The 24,639-nt window shown below is 36.4% G+C and overlaps 1 protein-coding gene across 2 annotated transcripts in view; it reads right to left on the bottom strand.

Moving 5' to 3' along the window:
* The window catches only part of LOC100378478 (agrin), a 108,705-nt gene that overhangs the window by 24,578 nt on the left and 59,488 nt on the right, over nucleotides 1–24,639 (bottom strand). For both annotated transcript variants that reach the window (XM_085508673.1, XM_085508674.1), the window contains exons 3-16: nucleotides 18,997–19,206; nucleotides 17,490–17,711; nucleotides 16,314–16,535; nucleotides 15,849–16,055; nucleotides 15,045–15,269; nucleotides 14,307–14,516; nucleotides 10,674–10,868; nucleotides 9,956–10,237; nucleotides 9,495–9,650; nucleotides 2,463–2,555; nucleotides 1,975–2,136; nucleotides 1,206–1,349; nucleotides 457–696; nucleotides 77–187 (exon numbers count right to left, since the gene is read on the bottom strand). In XM_085508673.1, the coding sequence (XP_085364799.1) occupies nucleotides 77–187; nucleotides 457–696; nucleotides 1,206–1,349; nucleotides 1,975–2,136; nucleotides 2,463–2,555; nucleotides 9,495–9,650; nucleotides 9,956–10,237; nucleotides 10,674–10,868; nucleotides 14,307–14,516; nucleotides 15,045–15,269; nucleotides 15,849–16,055; nucleotides 16,314–16,535; nucleotides 17,490–17,711; nucleotides 18,997–19,206 (2,679 nt within the window). The remainder of the gene's footprint in view (nucleotides 1–76; nucleotides 188–456; nucleotides 697–1,205; nucleotides 1,350–1,974; nucleotides 2,137–2,462; nucleotides 2,556–9,494; nucleotides 9,651–9,955; nucleotides 10,238–10,673; nucleotides 10,869–14,306; nucleotides 14,517–15,044; nucleotides 15,270–15,848; nucleotides 16,056–16,313; nucleotides 16,536–17,489; nucleotides 17,712–18,996; nucleotides 19,207–24,639) is intronic.

Genomic DNA, 24,639 nt, shown 5'->3' with positions numbered 1-24,639 from the left:
AACATGTAGACGTGAGACACTCCATCCAATTCCTGGATGAGTTGTTACTGTGCACAACATTACATAAATACCATACCTGGACAACCTTCATTATCAAGTCCACGGGCTACTGAGACACCATCGGGGCAACAACCAAAACGAGACATCACACAACCACCAATGGGTACTGTCGGGGTCACCAAGGTAGCTGAAACACAATGCAAATTGCATGTGATAGCGTGAATGGTGAGAAATGATTGTAGATCACATGTCATCCTCAGAAAAATTTTTAATGTGATTGGTGATTGAAATTAATAATGAAATGCATGAACTTCATTATTTTCTAATAGCAAATTCTAAATAGTTAAATGTAGTAGATTATGTGTTGCTAGCTCGAGATGGCATACAGATATTCAACAATACACATTAGACAACTGAGTCAAGATACAGACTATGAAGTACATCGACTGTACTCACTTTCACAAGGTCCTGTATTAACCACCTGTATGTTCTGCTGCAATCTACAAGCAAATATCAACATCTGACACTCGTTACCATACGTCTGACCATCGGTGCCGCACACAGGAGTGTAGATGGCAGGACACAACGAGGGACAACTACACTGGGCCGTACCGTCAGCCATAATCTCACATATAGCTCCATAACTGCATACCAATTCATGGCAAGCTGTGCCAGTTTCTTTGGTGGGCTCATCCACTGAAAACAAAAATTGATTAGTTAACGTATTACAGAATGCTGCATTTTTTTTATCTGCTATACTTGTTTGAAGGCCTTCTATAATATCTGAAATTTGAAGGCTTTCTTATGAATTGTAAAATTGATGACCAACAAATATACATGTAAAATATATATATATAAAATAGTAGTAATCGTAATCCTTGGTAATTATTAAATATAACCAGATGTTTCAAACAAAGTACCATTTTTCTATTCAAATCTATAATTGACATATAATATATTGTCTGAAATGCTTTGTTATGTTGTATAATTACCAACTGTTATTTTCTATATTTCATAAACTATCCATGTTACCTGTTTTTTGACAAATATTTTAAATTTTACCCGGTAATTGGATTTCTATTGATTTGTTTTTAAATGAGTTTTGTGTAATTTTGGGTGTCATAATGCTGCTGCTGTTTTTTAGAATTTGTTAATAATGTGCATGTGAGTTTGCGCAATACAGTATTTATAGTGAACAATCATACCATCTCTACATCCAATTGGACCCATAAGCTGCCCAGATGGACACAAGTCACATTTCATGCCCATGACGTTATCCTTACAGACGCATCGACCAGTCATCTGCTCACAATCATCTCGGACAGACCCACCACGTGAACACGAACATGCTGGAACGGCAAAATTATTATTATTGAAATTGTATTCCCTCTACTGAAATGTGTGGCTCAGAGGTGTGCGTTTACTTATAAACAAATGAGGCCCTGGAATGTGTATGTTTACTTATAAGCAAATGAGGCCCTGCAATGTGTAAGTTTACTTACAAGCAAATGAGGCCCTGCAATGTTGATGTTTACTTATAAGCAATTGAGGCCCTGGAATGTGTAAGATTACTTATAAGCAAATAAGGCCTTGGAATGTTGATGTTTACATATAAGCAAATGAGGCCCTGCAATGTGTATGTTTACTTATAAGCAAATGAGGCCCTGGAATGTTGATGTTTACTTATAAGCAAATGAGGCCCTGGAATATGTATGTTTACTTATAAGCAAATAAGAATCACATGTGTTAAATATCCCCATATGGAACAGTTGAGAATGTCTGGCTTGGGGGTTTAAAGACAACCACAGTTGCCTTATTGGCTCATGTATGGTATACACTGTATTACTAACTTTGGTAAATGACAGGTGCGAGTTCTGCATACAATATATGTAATTGATGATGTGCTTTCACTAGGGTAAATGGTACATGGCATTTCACAGCAAAGACCAAAGCTAAGCTAAGCTTACAACTTACGTCTACATCCACTGTTGCCACTCTGTATCCCTCGGAAGTCCCAGTATCCTGGCTCGCAACGGTCGCACCGGAGTCCCCCAACACCAGGTTTGCATGAACACTGCATGGTCTGTGGGTTACAGGTCAACTGATAAGAACCAAGTGCATTGCACTCACAAGAACCTAAATAAATAATAAATAAAGTCACGCATGTAAAATACTCATGTTTTATTTCAAAAGCATTGATCTTCCAAAGCCTTGGTTCTACAGTGTATTTCTATGTGCAATGCATAAGTGCTAGCCATCTTAAGTGATAAAATAAACTATTTGAAAACAAATTTACTATTGACACGAGAAAACCCACGACTCATTTTTATGGATATATATAAATTTTATAATCCAACTGAAACGAGAAATTTCTATTGGCAACTTTTTTGTTTTTGTTTTTTTGAATAAATGTGTCAGCCTCTCATAATAGGACCAGTATAGATGTGAATTGTTCTTCTTACTTGGGCAGCCAGCGTCGTTGATCCCCTGTGCTGGGGTTTTACCATCCGGACAGCAACCAAACATGGAATCTTCACAATTTTGACCAATTTGTTCTGAAAAAAACAAAAGGGGTTGTCAGATAATCCTGACAATGGTTTAGATACGATGCTATACAGTGATGGTTCTCAACTCACAACTCACAATTTTAATGACATTTTTGTTGCTTGGTCTAAGGTCACTTTAACAAAAATCGACCAATTATGGTAATTTTCTTTTCCCTTGCATATTCACAGAACACCATCCAAACTTAACATAATAGGTTTGATTCAATAATTAATAATAAATCTTATACATAAGTATGCATTTCCAGATAATCCGCTAATCTTGTTAGAGGCTAATTATCACAGTCAGAATAATTCTCCGAAGCAAACACAGTAAAATCTCAAATGGAAAGCATTCTAGACATGGGGCTAGAAGAGTAAACCAAGTGGTAATCAAAATAACATGCAATAAATAAAATCTGTCAAGTCTTTGATTGTTGTTTTATAATAGTAAAAAGATTCATTTTACTGGTGATGTCTGATCAAAAACTGAGATATCCATCAAACTAAATAGTGCCCTCTAGAATGAATAACATCATTTGTTTTGTATTTTGTTTTTTTGTAAGGAGAAAGTAAGTTATTTATAGGAGTTGACGAGGAACAAAAACAATGTACATCGGATTATAACAGGGGGGAAAATGACATGAAACAATGCCTGGACATGACAATTCAGGGTAGAGGGGGAATAATGTTAAGGTAAAAGGTCAAGGATTAAAGATTGATTATGAAACATTCCCAGACAATCAATAAATGTAAGAGTAAAGAGATAAGAAACACACAAACCTGTTGCTGTTGAATCATGGGATGCAGTGAGAAAAAGGTAGAAAAAGACATTAGTTAATGACGGAGGTTCGGGTATGAGGTAAAAACAAAGGTGGTTAGTTTCACCATGAACTCCTGGTAAGTACATGCATTTTTGATTCTAGAGACAAGGGACAGAGGTGATGACACGCGAGTCCATGAAACACTCCCAGCAGAACAGCAAGTAATATTATTCCAATGAATCATCCATGAATTTTTCGTTGCATAGTTCGAAATCTGACATCACTTTTGCCAAAAACAAACAAGATATCTGCGTATGAATGTTCATTGAAATGATTGGTCGCAATAACAGACTTTTTTAGAATGCCAATATGCAAATGAGCCAGTATGTAAATTACCAAGTATAACATGCATAAGAAGCAGAATTTAAAACACTGTTTAAATATTGTATTTTGATTTCCACATTAAAATACAGCAACATTATGAGTATAAACATATACATTGATACAGCGTAACATAGTTGATTGGTATCAATTTTACACCCAAAATGAGTTTACACTGTACTCACTATATATGCAGGTATCGAAACACAAGATTTAGAACCAGAGTAAAATGGTTACCATGGAAATTATGAATATGGAACATATGTGCTGGGATGTTCTGCTGAGGTGATATACAAGTAATTAGGTGTGAACAACAGAAAACAGACACAGTGCTTTGTTATAAAAAACGAAACAAAACAAAAAAACATACAACGAATAAACAAACACAACCATAATGTTATGTGAAAACTTTCTCTCAGATTTTTTATTCTCTCTAGGAATTTAGAGTCATGAGTGATCGCAGCTATGAGCAGTGCCATTGAATACTATTTAGTAAAACGTCAGTGAAATACGAAACAACCCAGAACACGCAAAAATAATCAAAAGCTAACAGCTCCTCCATTTGTCACCTGATAAACAGAGAAAAATCGAAATGCATTTGATCATTTTTGCTTGAGAATTGTGCTCTGGGTTATTCATAAATACACAAAGTAGCAGCAATTCATTCAAAATCTGATAAGCATTGTTGCTGTATTCATTTTTCATAGTATTTTGAGCCACTGTGCGATTAATTTAAATTATCTGAAATTTACTGAATCTTCCCAGCAACAGCTGATGGTAAATACGTGTAAGGTACTGAGTTTGCTATATTCAAAGTCCATCATAAATAGAGAACAAACAAATACTGTTTTGGTTGCATTTTATGTATTATGCAATGCTAAAGAGATTATGTAAATGCATACATACATAGACAAATACAGTGATACTTCATCTATTTGAGAATTACATTTCTGAAATAGCCAATCAGAGAATATGGATCACAGCAATGAAATCTTTGATTGGTTGGTGGTATTTTAAACAACAGTTGCTTTCAGATTTCAAACTAAATTCAGATGCAGGCATTCTCAATTCTTGGCAGAACTCGGCAGGAGTGCAGGACACGCCACTAAACAGCAAAAATTTCACAATTCTAGAAATATGCAGATCACTAGAGTTAACAGACATCATAGCGTTAGAAACCATTGATCTTTATAGAACCTATTGTGAGTGTAAATATTTGTATTATATATTCTCAACCGCAGACTGGCATCACACATTTTGATTTCACTATGGAAATCTATGGGGTGCGATTAAACACATTGGTAAAAATATAAGTGCCTAAATTGACCTTACTTATTAAGTTGAACTATCAAATTTAAGGTTATGAACACAGATTTGTTTACATGTGAATAACATCCTAGATTGGTTTTGTTGTTGTATTATACCCAAACGTCACACGGTCGAGAATATGATAATATGACAACATCTCTATACTTTGGGATTCAAATGCATACTTTGAAACACACTGTCAGAATCTCCCACATTAATAGCATATTCTGGCACAGTTCCACATGTTTCTGGCACTGTCCCACACATTACCAGCACAGTCCCACACATTACCTGCACTGCACAGTCCCACACATTACCTGCACAGTCCCATACATTAATGGCAGAGTCCCACACATTATCGGCACAGTCCCACACATTTCTGGTACAGGCCCACACATGATCGGCACAGGCCCACACGTTACCGGCACCATCCCACACATTATCGACACCGTCCTCCACGTTACCAGCACCGTCCACACATTATACACACAACCCCACCTGTTATTTGCACAGTCCCACACGTTATTTGCACAGTCCCACACGTTATTTGCACAGTCCCACACGTTATTTGCACAGTCCCACACGTTATTTGCACAGTCCCACACGTTATTTGCAGCCCCACACATTATTTGCACAGTCCCACACGTTATTTGCAGTCCCACACATTATTTGCACAGTCCCACACATTATTTGCACAGTCCCACACATTATACACACAACCCCACCTGTTATTTGCAGTCCCACACGTTATTTGCACAGTCCCACACATTATTCGCACAGTCCCACACGTTATTTGCACAGTCCCACACATTATTTGCAGTCCCACACATTATTTTCATAGCCCCACACGTTATTTGCACAGTCCCACACGTTATTTGCACAGTCCCACACGTTATTATCATAGTTCCACACGTTATTTGCACAGTCCGACACGCTATTTGCACAGTCCCACACGCTATTTGCACAGTCCCACACGCTAGTTGCACAGTCCAACACGTTATTTGCAGTCCCACACGTTATTTGCACAGTCCCACACATCATTTGCACAGTCCCACACGTTATTTGCACAGTCCCACACATTATTTGCACAGTCCCACACATTATACACACAACCCCACCTGTTATTTGCAGTCCCACACGTTATTTGTACAGTCCCACACATTATTCGCACAGTCCCACACGTTATTTGCACAGTCCCACACATTATTTGCAGTCCCACACATTATTTTCATAGTCCCATACGTTATTTGCACAGTCCCACACGTTATTTGCACAGTCCCACACGTTATTATCATAGTTCCACACGTTATTTGCACAGTACCACACGCTATTTGCACAGTCCAACACGTTATTTGCAGTCCCACACGTTATTTGCACAGTCCCACACATCATTTGCACAGTCCCACACGTTATTTGCACAGTCCCACACGTTATTTGCACAGTCCCACACGTTATTTGCAGTCCCACACATTATTTGCACAGTTCCACACATTATTTGCACAGTCCCACACGTTATTTGCAGTCCCACACATTATTTGCACAGTTCCACACATTATTTGCACAGTCCCACACATTATACACACAATTCCACCTGTTATTTGCAGTCCCACACGTTATTTGCACAGTCCCACACATTATTCGCACAGTCCCACACGTTATTTGCACAGTCCCACACATTATTTGCAGTCCCACACATTATTTTCATAGTCCCACACGTTATTTGCACAGTCCCACACGTTATTTGCACAGTCCCACACGTTATTATCATAGTTCCACACGTTATTTGCACAGTCCCACACGTTATTTGCACAGTCCAAGACGTTATTTGCAGTCCCACACGTTATTTGCACAGTCCCACACGTTATTTGCACAGTCCCACACGTTATTTGCACAGTCCCACACATTATTTGCACAGTCCAACATGTTATTATCATAGTCCCACAAGTTATCAGCACAGTCCCACATGTTATTTTGCACAGTCCCACACGTTATTTGCAGTCCCACACGTTATTTGCACAGTCCCACACATCATTTGCACAGTCCCACACGTTATTTGCACAGTCCCACACGTTATTTGCAGTCCCACACATTATTTGCACAGTCCCACACATTATTTGCACAGTCCCACACATTATACACACAACCCCACCTGTTATTTGCAGTACCACACGTTATTTGCACAGTCCCACACATTATTCGCAGTCCCACACGTTATTTGCACAGTCCCACACATTATTTGCAGTCCCACACATTATTTGCAGTCCCACACATTATTTTCATAGTCCCACACGTTATTTGCAGTCCCACACGTTATTTGCACAGTCCCACACATTATTATCATAGTTCCACACGTTATTTGCACAGTCCCACACGTTATTTGCACAGTCCCACACATTATTTGCACAGTCCAACACGTTATTATCATAGTCCCACAAGTAATCAGCACAGTTCCACATGTTATTTGCACAGTCCCACACGTTATTTGCAGTCCCACACGTTATTTGCACAATCCCACATGTTATTTGCACAGTCCCACACATTATTTGCACAGTCCCACACGTTATTTGCACAATCCCATAAGTAATCATCAAAGTCCCACAAGTTATCTGCACAATTTCACACGTTATTGGCACAGTCCCACATGTTATCTGCACAATTTCACACATTATTGGCACAGTCCCACATGTTATCTTCACAGTTTCACACATTATTGGCACAGTCCCACATGTTATCTTCACAGTTTCACACATTACTGGCACAGTCCCACATGTTATCTTCACAGTTTCACACATTATTGGCACAGTCCCACATGTTAACTGCACAGTTTCACACGTTACTGGCACAGTCCCACATGTTATTTGCACAGTTTCACACGTTATTGGCACAGTCCCACATGTTATCTTCACAGTTCCACACATTATTGGCACAGTCCCACATGTTATCTGCACAGTTTCACACGTTATTGGCACAGTCCCACATGTTATCTGCACAGTTTCACACGTTATTGGCACAGTCCCACATGTTATCTTCACAGTTTCACACATTATTGGCACAGTCCCACATGTTATCTTCACAGTTTCACACATTATTGGCACAGTCCCACATGTTATCTTCACAGTTTCACACATTATTGGCACAGTCTCACATGTTATCTTCACAGTTTCACACGTTATTGGCACAGTCCCACATGTTATCTGCACAGTTTCACACGTTATTGGCACAGTCCCACATGTTATCTGCACAGTTTCACACGTTATTGGCACAGTCCCACATGTTATCTTCACAGTTTCACACATTATTGGCACAGTCCCACATGTTATCTTCACAGTTTCACACATTATTGGCACAGTCCCACATGTTATCTGCACAGTTTCACACGTTATTGGCACAGTCCCACATGTTATCTTCACAGTTTCACACATTATTGGCACAGTCCCACATGTTATCTGCACAGTTTCACACGTTATTGGCACAGTCCCACATGTTATCTTCACAGTTTCACACATTATTGGCACAGTCCCACATGTTATCTTCACAGTTTCACACATTATTGGCACAGTCCCACATGTTATCTTCACAGTTTCACACATTATTGGCACAGTCCCACATGTTAACTGCACAGTTTCACACGTTATTGGCACAGTCCCACATGTTATCTGCACAGTTTCACACGTTATTGGCACAGTCCCACATGTTATCTTCACAGTTTCACACATTATTGGCACAGTCCCACATGTTAACTGCACAGTTTCACACGTTATTGGCACAGTCCCACATGTTATCTGCACAGTTTCACACGTTATTGGCACAGTCCCACATGTTATCTTCACAGTTTCACACATTATTGGCACAGTCCCACATGTTATCTGCACAGTTACACACGTTATTGGCACAGTCCCACATGTTATCTTCACAGTTTCACACATTATTGGCACAGTCCCACATGTTATCTTCACAGTTTCACACGTTATTGGCACAGTCCCACATGTTATCTGCACAATTTCACACATTGTTGGCACAGTCCCTCATGTTATCTGCACAGTTTCACACGTTATTGGCACAGTCCCACATGTTATCTTCACAGTTTCACACGTTATTGGCACAGTCCCACATGTTATCTGCACAATTTCACACATTATCAACACAGTCCCACATGTTATCTGCACAGTTTCACACACTGGCATGCCAGCACATACTGGCAGTCTCACACATACTGGAATGCCACCACAAACTGCCCCAGCCACAGACACAGACACACTGGCACAGCCACACACACACAGTTGTACACACTGGCACAACTCCACTGCATGAATGACAAAACACTACAATGTGGTTGCAACATTGAAACCAAATACACAAATTTATATTAGAAATGCTTTCTAGCTGCAAATTTATAGTATATTAAACATTAGATAAATGTAATATCTAATAAAACATAATTTAGTTGATACCAGGCATCGCTACCACACCTGCCAGTCCATACCATTAATTATCCTACCTTTACAACATTTGGCGAAAGATCCTGTAGGATGTATGTGGCAGTAACTTCCCGCTGGGCATTCACTGTGGTTTGGTCCCTCTCCACAGAAGTACTCTTTCCCAGTGTCGGCGTCTGTGAGAGGAAGCTCTCCATCACATGGTTCCATCTCCACATCTGATAATAACAGAGATAACAGTCAGAAATAAAGTCATTTTAGCAGAAGCACTTTGAACAGCGTCCAGACTAATTTTGGAAAATCTGTTGATGTTGACTAATAAACTCTATATTATTTATTAATATTACTGTATAAATATGCTATTCACAATATCAAACATGAAATATAATTTCCAAAGAAATAGAAGCTATTCTTTTACAGAATGAGAAAAGATCACACAGCATTATACAAATCCTTTAATTTAAAGATTAAGTCATTTTAAAGTTGTGAAGTAATAAAGAGTAGAATTTGAGGACAACCTTACCTTCACATGTTTCAATGCCAATCCATTTCTGTTGCTGACACATCGCTAACTTCAACTCACAGTCATTGCTGTACGTAATGCCGTCGGAACCGCACACAGGTGACCTCAATGCTGGGCATACCATATCGCAAGAGCATGTTACTGAGTCATCCACATCGTAGATACACGCACCACCATAACGACATGTTGTCTCGTCACATTCCATAGCACCAGAACCAACTTCCATTGAGTCCTCTTCGTCTGGCATATCCCCAGATCCGGAACCAGAAATTTCGTCAGATTCTGAAAAAAATTATAGATATCATTTATACATCTTAGATTGTACTGAGAAACAAATTATAAATTACAATAATCAATCTCCGACAACTTTCCCGATTATTTTTTAAAACAAAAGACAGCCTTGTCATTTTCAGAACAAACACCAATATCACAATATTGAATTTTATGAAAGTGACAAAAAATTTATTATAACAAATGATTCAAAACAGCAGCTGTACACACAAACTAAATTATATTATATTTTTAATAACTAATAATACAGCAGTTTGCTTAATAATTCTAAAACTGGTAAAAATTCAACATTAGTGTTACCACTACATATATTGTAAAATCTGTATTAGAAGCTGCAACTTTTATTAAAACGGTACAATGCAACAGACGGAATGTGACCACAGTGAGTTCCTAGTCATTCCTCCAATAATGTTTGACTAAATCTTACCGCATTCGCCTTCACTCATGATGTAAATGTCACGCTTTTCTTGACACGATGCTACTTTCATTTCACACTCATTCGAGTATGTCATCTCATCACTGCCGCACAGCGGACTGTATATCATTGGGCAAACGAGTGGACAGACGCATCTACCCCGATCGCATATCGCACCGTAATCACATCTAACTTGCGTACAGAGATCTGGAAATGAAAATATTCAAGACGAAGTTGAATTTTATAAAAGCAGAAAACAGTTGCTGCGTGCAAAGACATCACCACAAATACCAAATACAGTGCTATTAACAAAGGCGCTATTATGTGGCAGTATATATAGGAATTCGTGATAGTTTTTGTAATGCATGATTCATTCACAAAATTTAGTTAAGTGCAGTTTTGGAATTCCAGTATTTTGATTAAATCATCTTGCAAATAACCGCAAATCATACTTAATCTATTAAAAACACATCTCTGTTAGAAGCACTTATAAGCCAAAAATTGTATAAAGAATAAATCAAATCGAATTATTTTGCTAATAGAAATATTCCTGTAAATTATGTAAATGTATGCGCTACTAATAAAGCAAATATGTAATACACTCTGTAAAATACTGAATCCACAATTCAAATCAAATCAAATAGATCAAATGAACTGTGTGTATTGGTATTGATTTTCCACCGCCCAGTGAGAAGAAATGATAGCGAGAAGAACAGCTGGTGATTGTGTGTATAAACAAGTGCAATCTTTTTCATTGTTGTTGTGTATTTTTTGTGAGCAGAGGAGGGAGCGCATATATCATGTAGCAATGAACACATCATGAAGTGCACAACTTGGCTGTTCAATGTGATTCAGCTATCTTTGAAGTTTCTGTTATACTGCCCTCTGCAATTTCTATAAATTTTGTTTGTTTATTTGAATTACAATAGTCCAAAATGCTGTTCTTCAAAAAACAGGCAAATAACAATCGACCTAAACAATCCAGCTTCAAAATTAATGAGAAAGTGATCAGCAGCAACCAGTGACATATAAAAACAAAAGCAGATTACACAAGTGGCATCGGGTTATAGAGGGCGCTCAACAAGTCACAGCAGTGCAAGAAGTTGTTGAAGAAACTGACCTGATTGGTCACTGGGTTCTGTGATGGAATGATGTCATGCAACAGAAGGAGAAGTAAATGATAATGGGTTAATAATGGATTGAAAGACAGTAGAGGTCACAGTGTTGCTGACAAAGACAAACAGACATCCTGTTATTTTTTTGAGTCAAAGAATTACCACTTTTTTTTATAAGTTTGGAAAAGTTTCACTGAAAATAAAAAGTATGTATGTATGTTAGCTGCACTCTCACCACAAATACTGGACACAGTGCAATTACTAGGATACCAGAGAATGCCAGGATACGTGTGTGTTCATGATAGTGTTGGCATTGCTCAATCCTAACTCTAATTGTATTCAGCTTCTATTAAGCTATGTGTATTAATTTGGATTCTTCTCTACATAGCAAGACGAAACAGTAACAGGTGATCAGTGAGCAAGAATAGAGCAGAAAACAAACTTTTCTGTCTATCTCGGGAACCTAAACCAATGGTCTAAATTGCATTTCAGCTTTGCAGAAAGAATTCTATCAAACTAGGATTTTAGTGATACTGACCTCAATGTACTCAACATAAAAATCTTTTGTTTGTATGGGAATTGGCAATTGAATGACAATCATAGACCACTTTCCCAAATGGTTGAGTATACAGTGTTTTACATGTACCTGCAATGCACCAAATACCAGCAGTCTAACATGTATTTGTCGTCATTACGAAAGCAGGCATCTTGCTTGCACCTCAGTCTCGCTACTTCCGGGGAAGTGGTCTATTGAATGAGTGTTTCTCAAGCTTGTTTTTTCAGTGCATTGAACTACATTTGACAGGTGTAACTGTGATCTTAGCTTCAAAATCAGTAGTGAAAAGCCAGTATAAAACAAACAACCAGTTAAGAAATAAAAACAAATGAACATTATAAAAGCAACATCAAGTGATAGAGGGCGCTCATCAAGACACAGCAGTGCAAATAGTTTGTTGATATTGTGGAACTGACCTGATTGGTCACTGGGTTCTGTGATGGAATGATGTCATGCAACAGAAGGAGAAGTAAAGATGATATAATTTCTGGGTTAAAATAACGAAATGAAAGAAGGTGGGAGCTCAATACAGTTTCACAAATGCAGTCGGCTTCATGTTGACATGTATACAAAACATTAAAGCATAAAACTTAATGTATGATGTTTTTGATTTCCAATGCAATCTATCTGCAAACTATCAGTAATTTACAAAGTATTTTATGAAACTGTATTGATCTTTTTTACCATAAGGTGTCTGAAGGAATAATTTCAAAAAATAAACATTAGAGGGGTATGGAAAAGTCATGACAAGGCATGGTAGGAGAATTATCATGGTTTGAAGCGGATGCAATGAACATCTGGTGTCTGGAAATTAACAACATTATATACAACACAGATGATTGAGTTACTGGAACAAATAATGAAGTATTATATTATTATCAATATTACAGGACATTATATACATTATATTGCCATATCGGATGAATGCATTCTCCAATCAACAATATTGAAGGGCATTACAGGGAAGAAACACAAGCTGGGTGTTATCACACTTCTACAGGTCATTATACAAATGAAACATGGCAATAAAGCCATATAGGATGGTAGTACACTACCACAGAGAGAGCATTATCTTAACATTGTATGCAAGGTCAAGGTCAATATAAATTCAAATCAGTAGTACCATGCTCCTACTGGTCATTATACGACTACTAGGGCAATATGCAGACACAATATTGTCACCGTATTCACCCATCATGCTATTACAGGGCATTATGAGAGGACCATATAACCATACTCAATACAGATACTGACCTGTGGTTAGTAATCTACGGTTAATAAAAGTATCTGCTGCGAAGGAATTGAAAGAACGGCTATCATTTCACTGTTTTACCAAGAAACAAACAAGATGCATTTCTAAATAATACTTCTGTAGTCGTCATTTCGTTTATAAGTTACTAGTTTGAAACTCCCAAGCAAAGACAAATTTTACTTGATTAGGCTTCCGAACAAACAATTTTTGAGTGAAATTGCGGTAATTTAGAGAACTGATAATGGAGTTGTAATGTTCTCGTCTAATTGACTGTTACAGAATTTACCAATCTGATTGAAATCTGATGCAGACAAAAGACATAATCATTTTGGACGCCAGCGTATTTTGCCGCAGACTTGACTATCTTATCAAATTCAGTTGTCATTTGATCATCAACCAATCAGAACTTGTTTTACAGACTGCTTTCTAATTTAGAATGCTCTAACTGGTTGACAAATTCTGCCTAAATTCTAATTTGTCGGGATAGTTTATGAAGTGAGAAGCAATATACCCATATATAATATACCTATAATATTGTTACTGGAATGGAATGAAAGTTTGTGGAGAAGACAACCTGAAAAGTCAGTTAGTTTGTTACTTAATTACATGCAATGACAATGAAACACATAGATATTATCCAAAGATTGTAATTTCACAGAAGCAAGACGTTCATGAAATTTAATCTTCACAAATGCCCTGACAGTATTATATAGGAATCTTACCGCAAGGACCTTGAGCAACCACTTCAATCATCTTCTGCATCTGACATGTCTGCACTTTGAGTTCACACTCGTTGTTATACGTATTACCGTCTGAACCGCATACAGGGGCATAGACTTGAATGCAGCCGTTTGGACATACGCAGGTTGCACCCCGTGCACCGTTTGCATCACATATCGATCCAAACTGACAATCTATTCTTTCACAATCATCTGTAAGTCAATCATGTAGTTACAGTGAATTTCATGAAGGCATGAAAATCCTTTTATATCAAATATTTATAAATTTAAAATGCGGTTGGAAACAACCTGACCAATCACAATACGTTAACGTATACAGACTCGTGGGTTATGGGTTCAGTAAGCATAATCTTTAGATTCATAAGCATGACAGCTTTCCATGGCAAATTTCTTATAAATTTCCATAACAAATTTATCCATTTATTTATCCATACATGTGTTTCCACCAACAACTTTCACACTACTGTAAGTCTATGTACCTGTATCTAATATATTGAATAGAAAAATTGTTTTTTTCACCATTCACAGAAAACAAATTTTTTTTTGAAAAATGTTGATCATGTCGGCAATTTCATCAAGAAATGATCAAAAAATACATATATATTTACAATATGTTGACTGTTGCGCTAACAATTTGGTGGAATTAATGACGACACCCAAAGGGAAACAAAAACTGCTGTACACAAGTAGTGACTACACAAGATAAGACTGTCAACTTACTGCATGCTGTCTCCACAATGACCAGAATTTCTTTTTGTTGCTGACATGATGCAACATTAAGCTGGCATATATTACTGTAAGTCATGCCATCTGAACCGCAGACTGGATCATATTCATCATTACAACCAAGTTCGCAGTCACAGTATGGCTCACCACGCTCATTTAATGCACATGTGGCACCATAATCACACTGGAATTTTTTGCAAGCTTTTCTGGTCATGTCACCTATTTTTTGGAAGAAAAGAAAAACACACATTTTGGACAAATTCAAATAAAAACATGCAAAATTTATACCTCATTAGATGCAAATAACTTTGGTGTCATATGCAAATAAGCTCCATATTTGGTGTCATATGCAAACAAGCTCCATATTTGGTGTCATATGCAAACAAGTTCCATATTTGGTGTCATATGCAAACAAGCTCCATATTTGGTGTCATACGCAAATAAGCTCCATATTTGGTGTCATATGCAAATAAGCTCCATATTTGGTGTCATATGCAAATAAGCTCCATATTTGGTGTCATATGCAAATAAGCTCCATATTTGGTGTCATATGCAAATAAGCTCTATATTTGGCATCATAGGCAAATGATTTTCATATTTGGTGTGTCATGTGATTTCTAGTCTTAATATGACTTGTAATAATAATGCAGATACCCCCGGTAGTTTGACAAGAATTGATATTTTACATATACATGTAGTTGTAAACCAAATTATATGTAAATAATGACCATTTATGGCAGTTAGACAGGTGAAAATTTACCAAATAAAGATCCAAGGACAGAAAGAACTGGTACTTACCACATGGACCGTCTTTTTTCTTAGTTATATCCTCTTTTTGTTCACACTTCTGCTTTTGCAATTCACATTCATTATTATATGTGATGTCATTACTGCCGCACACTGGGGCGTAGATATCGGCACACTCAATTCGGCACAAACATGAGGTCTCACCATTTTGATTAACTTCACAACTTCCAAATTTACAATCCACATCAGTACAAGGGTCTGAAAGAAAAAAATAGCCAGTCATTACCATGGATACGAGAGACAAAGTAGAATTTGTGTAGTTGCTCTAAATTTGACTGTTCCCATGGCAACAGCCAACACAATTATTGTTTGCTTCACAATCAGCCTACTGGTGTGTCTAGCTATTACATGCCCATTAACAAGTATGAAGAATAATTGTAGTGGTACCTAAAGTCATTACCGTATGATGACACAGGTGTACATCAAAATCAGTAAAAGTCACATGATACAACTTACTATTACGTGGGCTGCATGCAGCGTCACTGATGACTCTTATCTCTCGTCCAGTGACACAAGCTTGTCTGTGCAATAGACACTCATTGTCGTACGTTTCTCCATTACTACCGCAAACAGGTTTAATTTCTTCAGTACATTTATCTTTGCATCGACATTTTGGTTGTCTGTCGTCTTCGAGTTTACACACTGTGCCTTTCTTACAGTCCAAAGTGACACATGGATCTAGATAAAACAGATTTAGAAATGAAATACATGTAAAGAATGCAACATACTGACATCGCCTGGAATCATCAGAATTTAATTTGGTGTTTCAGCAAGCAGATCTTGAAATTTTCTGTTTTCATACATTTTAAAAATTGAAGAAACAATTGCCATGACGACAGATGTAGATTCAGGGCTGAAAATTCACAAAGACCACAAAGATACTTTTCTGAATGCCTTACCTGCCCTTGAAAGTGTCATGATATAGTTTTAATGAGACAAAGGCATTTTAAACATGGTTTGTCTCAAAAATACAATTCTGAAGACCCTGCTCTGCAGAATGTCTATCACACATGTTGGCTATATGGCTATAGGTCAAAGGTCAGCCCACAAAATTTATAATGTTACTATTGAGTGTTGTTCATATACGTTTGTTGTATTGCTACATGATAAGTGTTATGTTGATCTAGTAGACACAAGCACTACACAATTCCAAATCTAGATGGCATTCCTCATTCTAACACTTTCTTATTTAGAATACCAATACTGGTCCCATAATGGGTTTTTGTCGTCATGCTGTTTTCTGTTCTGAATATGCTTTGCCTAGCAGAATTTTGGACTTGCCAGGTGATACAAAAAGGCGATCAGCTCTTCTTGCAGTATATTCCACTCAAAGTTTATATACATACATTAAAGTACTGAAAGCACATTTTTAAATATTTGAATGTGATTGGCAACAGTAGCATGTACATTTGTACCATGTACAATTTTGAGATGAGCTGCTTTCACACTACTTGTCGAAATAACGAGCATGGAACACTGTAGAATCATCTAATTGCTGTCTATAAGGCAATGATAAACACCAAGTACCTACCCACTAATCAATAAAAATGAACATACATTTATGGCTCCAAAATTATTTGTTTACCAATTACGGTATTATTAAATAATTTCTAAGATTGAAAAGCGTCTTACCACAAGGTCCCCGGAATTTCAATTTAACATCAATTTTTTTCTGGCATGTCATCTTTCGAAGTTCACACTCACTAGTGTAATCATTTCCATCATCACCACACACCGGTGAACCTGACCCATCACACGTACTCGGGCAGACACAACGCGCTGAATTTCCATCCGTTGATACGATACACACGGCGCCAAAATTACACTCCTTTGTGGCACATGGATTACTAGACCCTGGATAAAATAAGTAAAAATCAAAAAAATGGTAACACATCGCAATGATATGTTTGATGTAAAAATATGCTAATTATGCTAATAAAGTTCATAACAACATCCATACAAAGTCAGGAATATTTTTAAACAAGGGAACAGGGCACAGCGCCCTCATGCCATGGCCATGCACCCCCTTGCCCTGGGTAGCAGATCGTCTGGCAACCATAAAATTCTGATTGACCAGGGATCACATGTAGTCACAGTCTTCAACTGTGACCTGGCTGATAGTAATTTTGGCACCAAGGAAGCCATAGAATGTTCCATTTTAACTTAGAATTATCAAAAACTCCACAAACTGGTAGGGATAACCCTATCTCCCCCACTTGGTGGCGGCGCTGAATTGCAGTGCTCCCTCTTGTAGTTTTTTTCTAGAAAAACCAAGGCAAAGTGTATATTCAAAAAATACATCCATTCACGTTAGTGATATTGGGCAAATAGCATATTTTGTACATAAAAATACATGCATTGCTTTGATGACATCATATTTTTTATTTTGCAAAATTATTTACCACAAGCATGATGTGCATGCTTCAATATAATGATGAGAATTACACATTGATACTTGGCTATATAAATAATATTATACAAGCATAATTTTCATATTTGGTTTGCCATATGCAAATGATTTCCATATTTGGTTTACCATATGCAAATGATTTCCATATTTGGTTTGTCATATGCAAATTATTTCCATATTTGGTTTGCCATATGCAAATGATTTCCATATTTGGTTTGTCATATGCAAATTATTTCCATATTTTGTTTGCCATATGCAAAAGAATTCTTTATTTGGTGTGTTATCAGACTCCTAACCTAATATGGTTTCTGAAAAATCCAGACTTTTTTGAAAATAAACATTTTAAGCAAATTAGTAATGTGCAATGCTGATAGTGCAGTCCACACTATCAGCATTTTCTTGTAGATTTGGATTTTGTGAATGTATTGAAAAGAAAGTTTACTATTAACTTCTGTTCCATTCCTTTCCTTTTTCCAAAATCTCCAACTTAACTATTTTAGTTTAATGAGAATTTTAAGTTGTTTTTGTTTTTTGTAACACAGTTATGTAAATTATTCCTTTAAGTTGTAATTGCACACATGCTCAGCAACCTCAGCAAATTATGTAAAATGTCACTTAACTTTATGCTAATATCATACATTAACAAAATTAATATTTTTTTAACCTGTCTCAGAGAAAAAAATAGTTTAATGCAAAATAAACCTAGTGTATGATTCGTATGATACTTACCACAAGGCCCTTGCGTTTCCATGGTTATTCTTTTCTTTTGTGAACATGATGCTACTCTAAGATGACACTCGCTTATATACGTGACACTGTCACTTCCACAGACTGGTGCAAAGACGTCCGTGCAGACTTCCGGACATATGCATATTCCCTGGCCTTTTTCATCTACCTGACACATAGCCCCAAAACTGCATAATTTTCTGGCACATGGACCTAGAACAGAATTGAAATTAGTTAAACATCAAAGCATGCAATACCAAGTGAATCTTTCTCAGACGTTGACATTGATGGTAGTACTGCTACCCTAAGCTGCTAAAAATTGGATCACAGCCGAATCCACGCAAATGTTTCGTGATGTTCGACTGTTTGCAAACAATTTCTGACCCGGATATCTTGCGAATACGATAAGTAATGCATTTGGTATACAGCACATACTTCATACGTCAAATGCTAAAAACAAACTATATCTGATAATACAGATACATGTACATGTACACGTATATTAACAGAATTTACAGTCAGTATTCTATGCTGACACTCAGAAAATGAAAATGATTCCAAAATTGAATAGAAACAAACAGCGAGTACTCAAGTCCCGTGACAGAGTTTAACTTTATTAGTTTGGAAACAATTACAGTCTATATAGATAGACTACAGTGAATGTTTGTGAAGCATGTGACAAAGCCCTCACTTTGGCGACATCCATACTTATGGTGGTTCCCACTATTACTCAAGAGTTAAAACAAAATAATAACTGAATACTGTGAATCACCTTAATTTCATGATTTCGATTTTTTTTCTATTGGTAAAAATTAAAGGTTTACAGTCTTTGTGATAAGGTATGAAAAGGTGACAGGCTTCTTGTATCCATGGAAACCCAGGTAGTATAATCCCCCACCCAATTTACTCATGTACTTTGAGTTGAAAAAAAATAAGTCATACATTGTATCTCAAAAAGTCAAAAGTTTTTATAAATTGGAAGATTACATTTTATAAGGTGGTGATGTGAAGACTTAATACTAAATAAAAGTAAAAATATTGCAATTTTCTTTATTTTCATATTTTATTGTATGCATGTTTTGTCTGTTTTAGGACATTTTACTATGGTTTCCTATGACAACGATAGACTTGTATTTCAATATCTAGAAATTATGCTTGGTGACATATGGTGAAAAACAAAATGTATTGTTTTGATGTCTAGATGTATTAAAAAATTGGTTATAATTTGAATGGTTTTTTGATAAGGAAATGTGGTTTATTCTTGTCTATTAAAACCGCTGTTAAAATCGCATAATATCTAAAAGTTTTTCTCAACAACAAAGAAATTCCCATACTGTTCATTAACACTAAACCAAATAATTGTAGAAAAATTTTTACACAAATTATTGCTACTGTCATATGCGCTAAAATATGCAGACTTCACGAGTAGCATTCTACCTTAAGGAAAGATAGCAATTTTCACTTCTGCTATAAGGTGCCCCCTGGGACCCGCTAGTACTATTCAGACTAAAGTGAATGGCTAGGAGTATACCAATTAAAGTGCTGCCTGTGCTTATTAGATTAAGATTCTGAAAGAAACAGGAGTACATGACTGATCACCAATACCAGTACTTGTTGACAGGAGATTTAGTGTAGTCTGTGTAGTGATACAAGATCCATTTAGGTAGTGATACAAGATTTGGCGTAGTGATATAAAATATAGTGTGGGTGATACATGATGTAAAATGGTGATACAACACAAGGTACATGGAGGTTCTATTTCAAACAACCCATTTTTGAGAACTTGCATAATAAACAATTTATACTTATAAATAACAACAATTAATGATAATAATACTGGAAATCAACTCAATTACAATGAACATTTTATTGATAAAATAAGCATCTTTAATACAACCTTTGGCACGAACAAAATCTGTATTTAAATGAAGGCTTTAATGACAGCATTTAGTCAGAAAGAAGAAAAAACAAAAAAACTTCTCAATTTAAAGGTTCCTGGCCTACAAGTAATTGAAAAAGGAAACAAAGTTCAGTTGTACATAATAGAAAATTTAACAGACCGGAAGAAAATCACCCTAGCAATTCTAAAGGTATAGCTATAGAAAACCAGTATACTGGAAATGTACACGCACATAAGAGTTCAGCGCGGTTGACAACTGCTAAAGAAAGCAATCTTTCCATTCAGAAGAAAGCATGTTATGTTTTCTACACCCAGTTATACACAAGACACCAATGTAGGTTGGAACATTGAAGGTCGACGCTGCATTTAATTCAAGCATTCCTGGTGGTAAAAAGTTTCAAAAACTTGCATTTATATTCATCTTCATACAAAAAGACACTGCGCCTTGGGCCTTACCGGATTAGATTTCCATTTCTCAATCGAGTGATCTGAGATCTTAGCAACTTAAAGTGTTCCTGTCAGAATCGTATAATGCGTTGAAATGCCGTGATTCGACCCGCCGGTCATCGAGATTATGCAAATCTGTGCGCTCACAAATGCTTTTACATCAGCGTTAGTAAAAAGTTGGCAAAACTGCAAGTAGCCTACTCTTGTGTGCTAAATTCTACTCTAAAATTCACAAAGGAGTAACAAGCCTAAAGACAAGTTAATACTAATTGAAAATAGATCTTATGACGGCTCACATCTTTGTATTTTCTGGAATGTGTGTGTGTGTGGAAAAGGGTGGGATCATTATGAAAGATAATTTCTCTATTTCATTGCTAACATTTGCAAGCAGTTTGCCATTGAACTTCAAAAACAGTTTAGGAAAATACAACATTGGAAATCACGACTGAACTCCTAAAAATTAAGCGTAATAATTTACATTTTAATAAAATTAGTACTTTCAAATCATTGTCTTTTTAGTTGGTAGTAGTTTGGAGTATTTGCGTGGAATCCATGGCAACCGACCGACTCAATTAAAAGTAAATGTACTTGTGCTAAAAACAGTATTTCCAATACTTTAAAACCATTTATTTTCACTGGCATTTAATTTCACTATTTTGAGCAATTATATTGAGTTTTAATTTCATAAACTTGGCACAGAAATAATAAATTAGCAAATTTCACTTATCAGAGAAAATAACGAAATTAAAAACCAATGAATAATTAACCTTTTCACCGCCACTTTCTGCACAAATTTGTCTGCACTTTTTTCTAAAATTCTTTAATATTTCTGAGAATGAACCCTAATTTTACAACCAACAGAAGAAATTTTAGTAAATTTTAAGTTTTTACTCTAAAATCTGGCTATTTTTATCCCTATCTTCTGAAGGAAATTGCAGACTATATATAGGACTATTTTGTGAATATGTGATGAAAAGTGGGGGTTGGAGGTGAAATGGTTAATGTATTCACAGTATGATATTGACAAATTCATATGCTTATTTGAAGTTTTTAAAAATCATTTAGACATGTTATATTTAGTTAAATAATAATAATACTTTATTTCAGGATACTGTTAGTGTAAAAATAATCTCATATAATCTACATAAAAGAACAAATAAAAAACAAGCAGCCACTCGGCTGAGATAGCTCCGCTGATAGCAATGCACATTTCAATTAAAGAACAGAAGATATCATTAGAAAATGAACAATATGTATAGTATCAATGCAATGGGACTTGCTGTTTTCAACAAGAATTCAAAAATATAATTTTTCACCATAAATGATTGTGGTTTTTAACAAGAAGTCGAAAATATCACTTTTTACCAAAAATGACAAAAATATTCACCAAAATTAGAAAATTGAAGATATGATCATGAAATGAACAAATCTGAGAGAGGTCCACATGTAGTACCTATATATGTAATATCAAAGCAATTGGACTTTCGGTTTTTAACAAGAAGTCGAAAATATCACTTTTTACCAAAAATGACAAAAATATTCACCAAAATTAGAGAATTGAAGATATGATCATGAAATGAACAAATCTGAGAGAGGTCTACCCAAGGTACATATACACCAAGTATCAAAACATTCAGGCTTGTAGTTTTCAAGAAGAAGTCGAAAAAGTAAAACATTGACACGGACGACGGACAATCACTCATATGATAAGCTCCGCTCGACAAAGTCGACAGCGGAGCTAAAAAAACAGGACAATAATAATATAACAAGTTCCAATACAATAAATATTTCTTTGACATCAATCAATCTCACAAAAGTAACGCAACACGGAATACCAGTAGCTTAACATGTTATTTATCTGCTATTCACTAAATCTTAATCGTGAACAATTTTCAGATGATTCAGAGTCACTCAAATGTGAGGAAGTCCACACATAAGATGGTGCAGTCATAATGTGAGGAAGTCCATACATAAGATGGTGCAGTCATAATGTGAGGAAGTCCACACATAAGATGGTGCAGACATAATGTATGCGAGCACAATGAAACATTTACTGACAAAAGTGTTCTGATTCATTCCCCAAACAAAACGGGAACTTACATTATCAAATACCATACAAGTATCAATTTAAATTCCCATATTTATCACTTTATCTTAGACTTGCTTTAAAAAAAAAGCCTGACTTTTAAAACTGTGAATTTGTTTACTTTAATTATATACATGTGTATATGGACACCTCCAATTATGTCACCTTAAAAATCTTAATAAAGATGTATATTTCATTGTTTGTACACACATAAGTCGATGTTATTTACTCGCAACATAACCAGAGAAAACAATCGTCACAGTCAAAGTAACCAACATTGGATTTGTAGCCACAGGTCACCTGTCAGAATGGCTTCTAAAGGCAGCCGGGTGGTCTCATGTTTACAGCTGATTGCTTCGGAAAACAATGAAAAGCAATCAAGTGGCACAGATCCGAGTTGAAATCTCCTTATACCAAACTTTTTCAAACATGAAAAACAGAATGAAATGCAACCCGTTGCCAACTACACCCGCGCATAACAGCAGGTGCCAATGAACTTGAGAAACGTCAGAAGAGCACACAGCTGTATAGGGAGGTTACAAAGCTCCTTAGATTGAGAGACATATCACACATGAACAAAGAAGCTCAGTTTGTTTTATGGCCGTCAGGTCAGAGCTCTATACAATACAATAAGATGAGAAAATACTGACTACCCTGCTTCTAACCTTACGGAGTCACAACACAAAGCTATTTGCAACATGCTGATTGTTTTGACTATCACTCTAACTTCCCACGGTTGTGCCGGACATGGCGCCATGCTGGAATTAACAAACATAAAACAGCGACAAACATTGCCACAGTAAATCAGAATATGAAGAAATCAAAATATACTTATTACATTTTAATTTACACCGATTATATTCAGACAACTTCCGTTAGCACTGTACTAGCAATTCAATCAAAAAGGGATCTGAAAGACGAAAGCACATTAAAGCGAAACCAAAAGAGCAACGGCCTAAAAAGTTAAAGACTGGGTACAGCCTTATCAAATTCTGTCAGCAGAATAAATGTTTTCACGTTCTTGATTATCCACATATAAATCAGCCATTGTGGAAGACAATCGGGCACACCACAGGGTGCCACCACCAGTTAAAGACAAGTCGTCGACGATGGTGATCCCACATACATACACACACCATAAACACAACATACAGATTGAATGCTTACCTGTGCTGGGCAGAGATTCAGTACTTAACTCCATTGTGGGAGTTGT

The sequence above is a fragment of the Saccoglossus kowalevskii genome, chromosome 15 (assembly GCF_978046115.1).
Source record: "Saccoglossus kowalevskii chromosome 15, keSacKowa6.1, whole genome shotgun sequence".
Taxonomy (NCBI): Eukaryota; Metazoa; Hemichordata; class Enteropneusta; family Harrimaniidae; genus Saccoglossus; species Saccoglossus kowalevskii.
The sequence above is the reverse complement of the archived record's forward strand: the minus strand, read 5'-3'. Positions and strand labels throughout refer to the sequence as shown.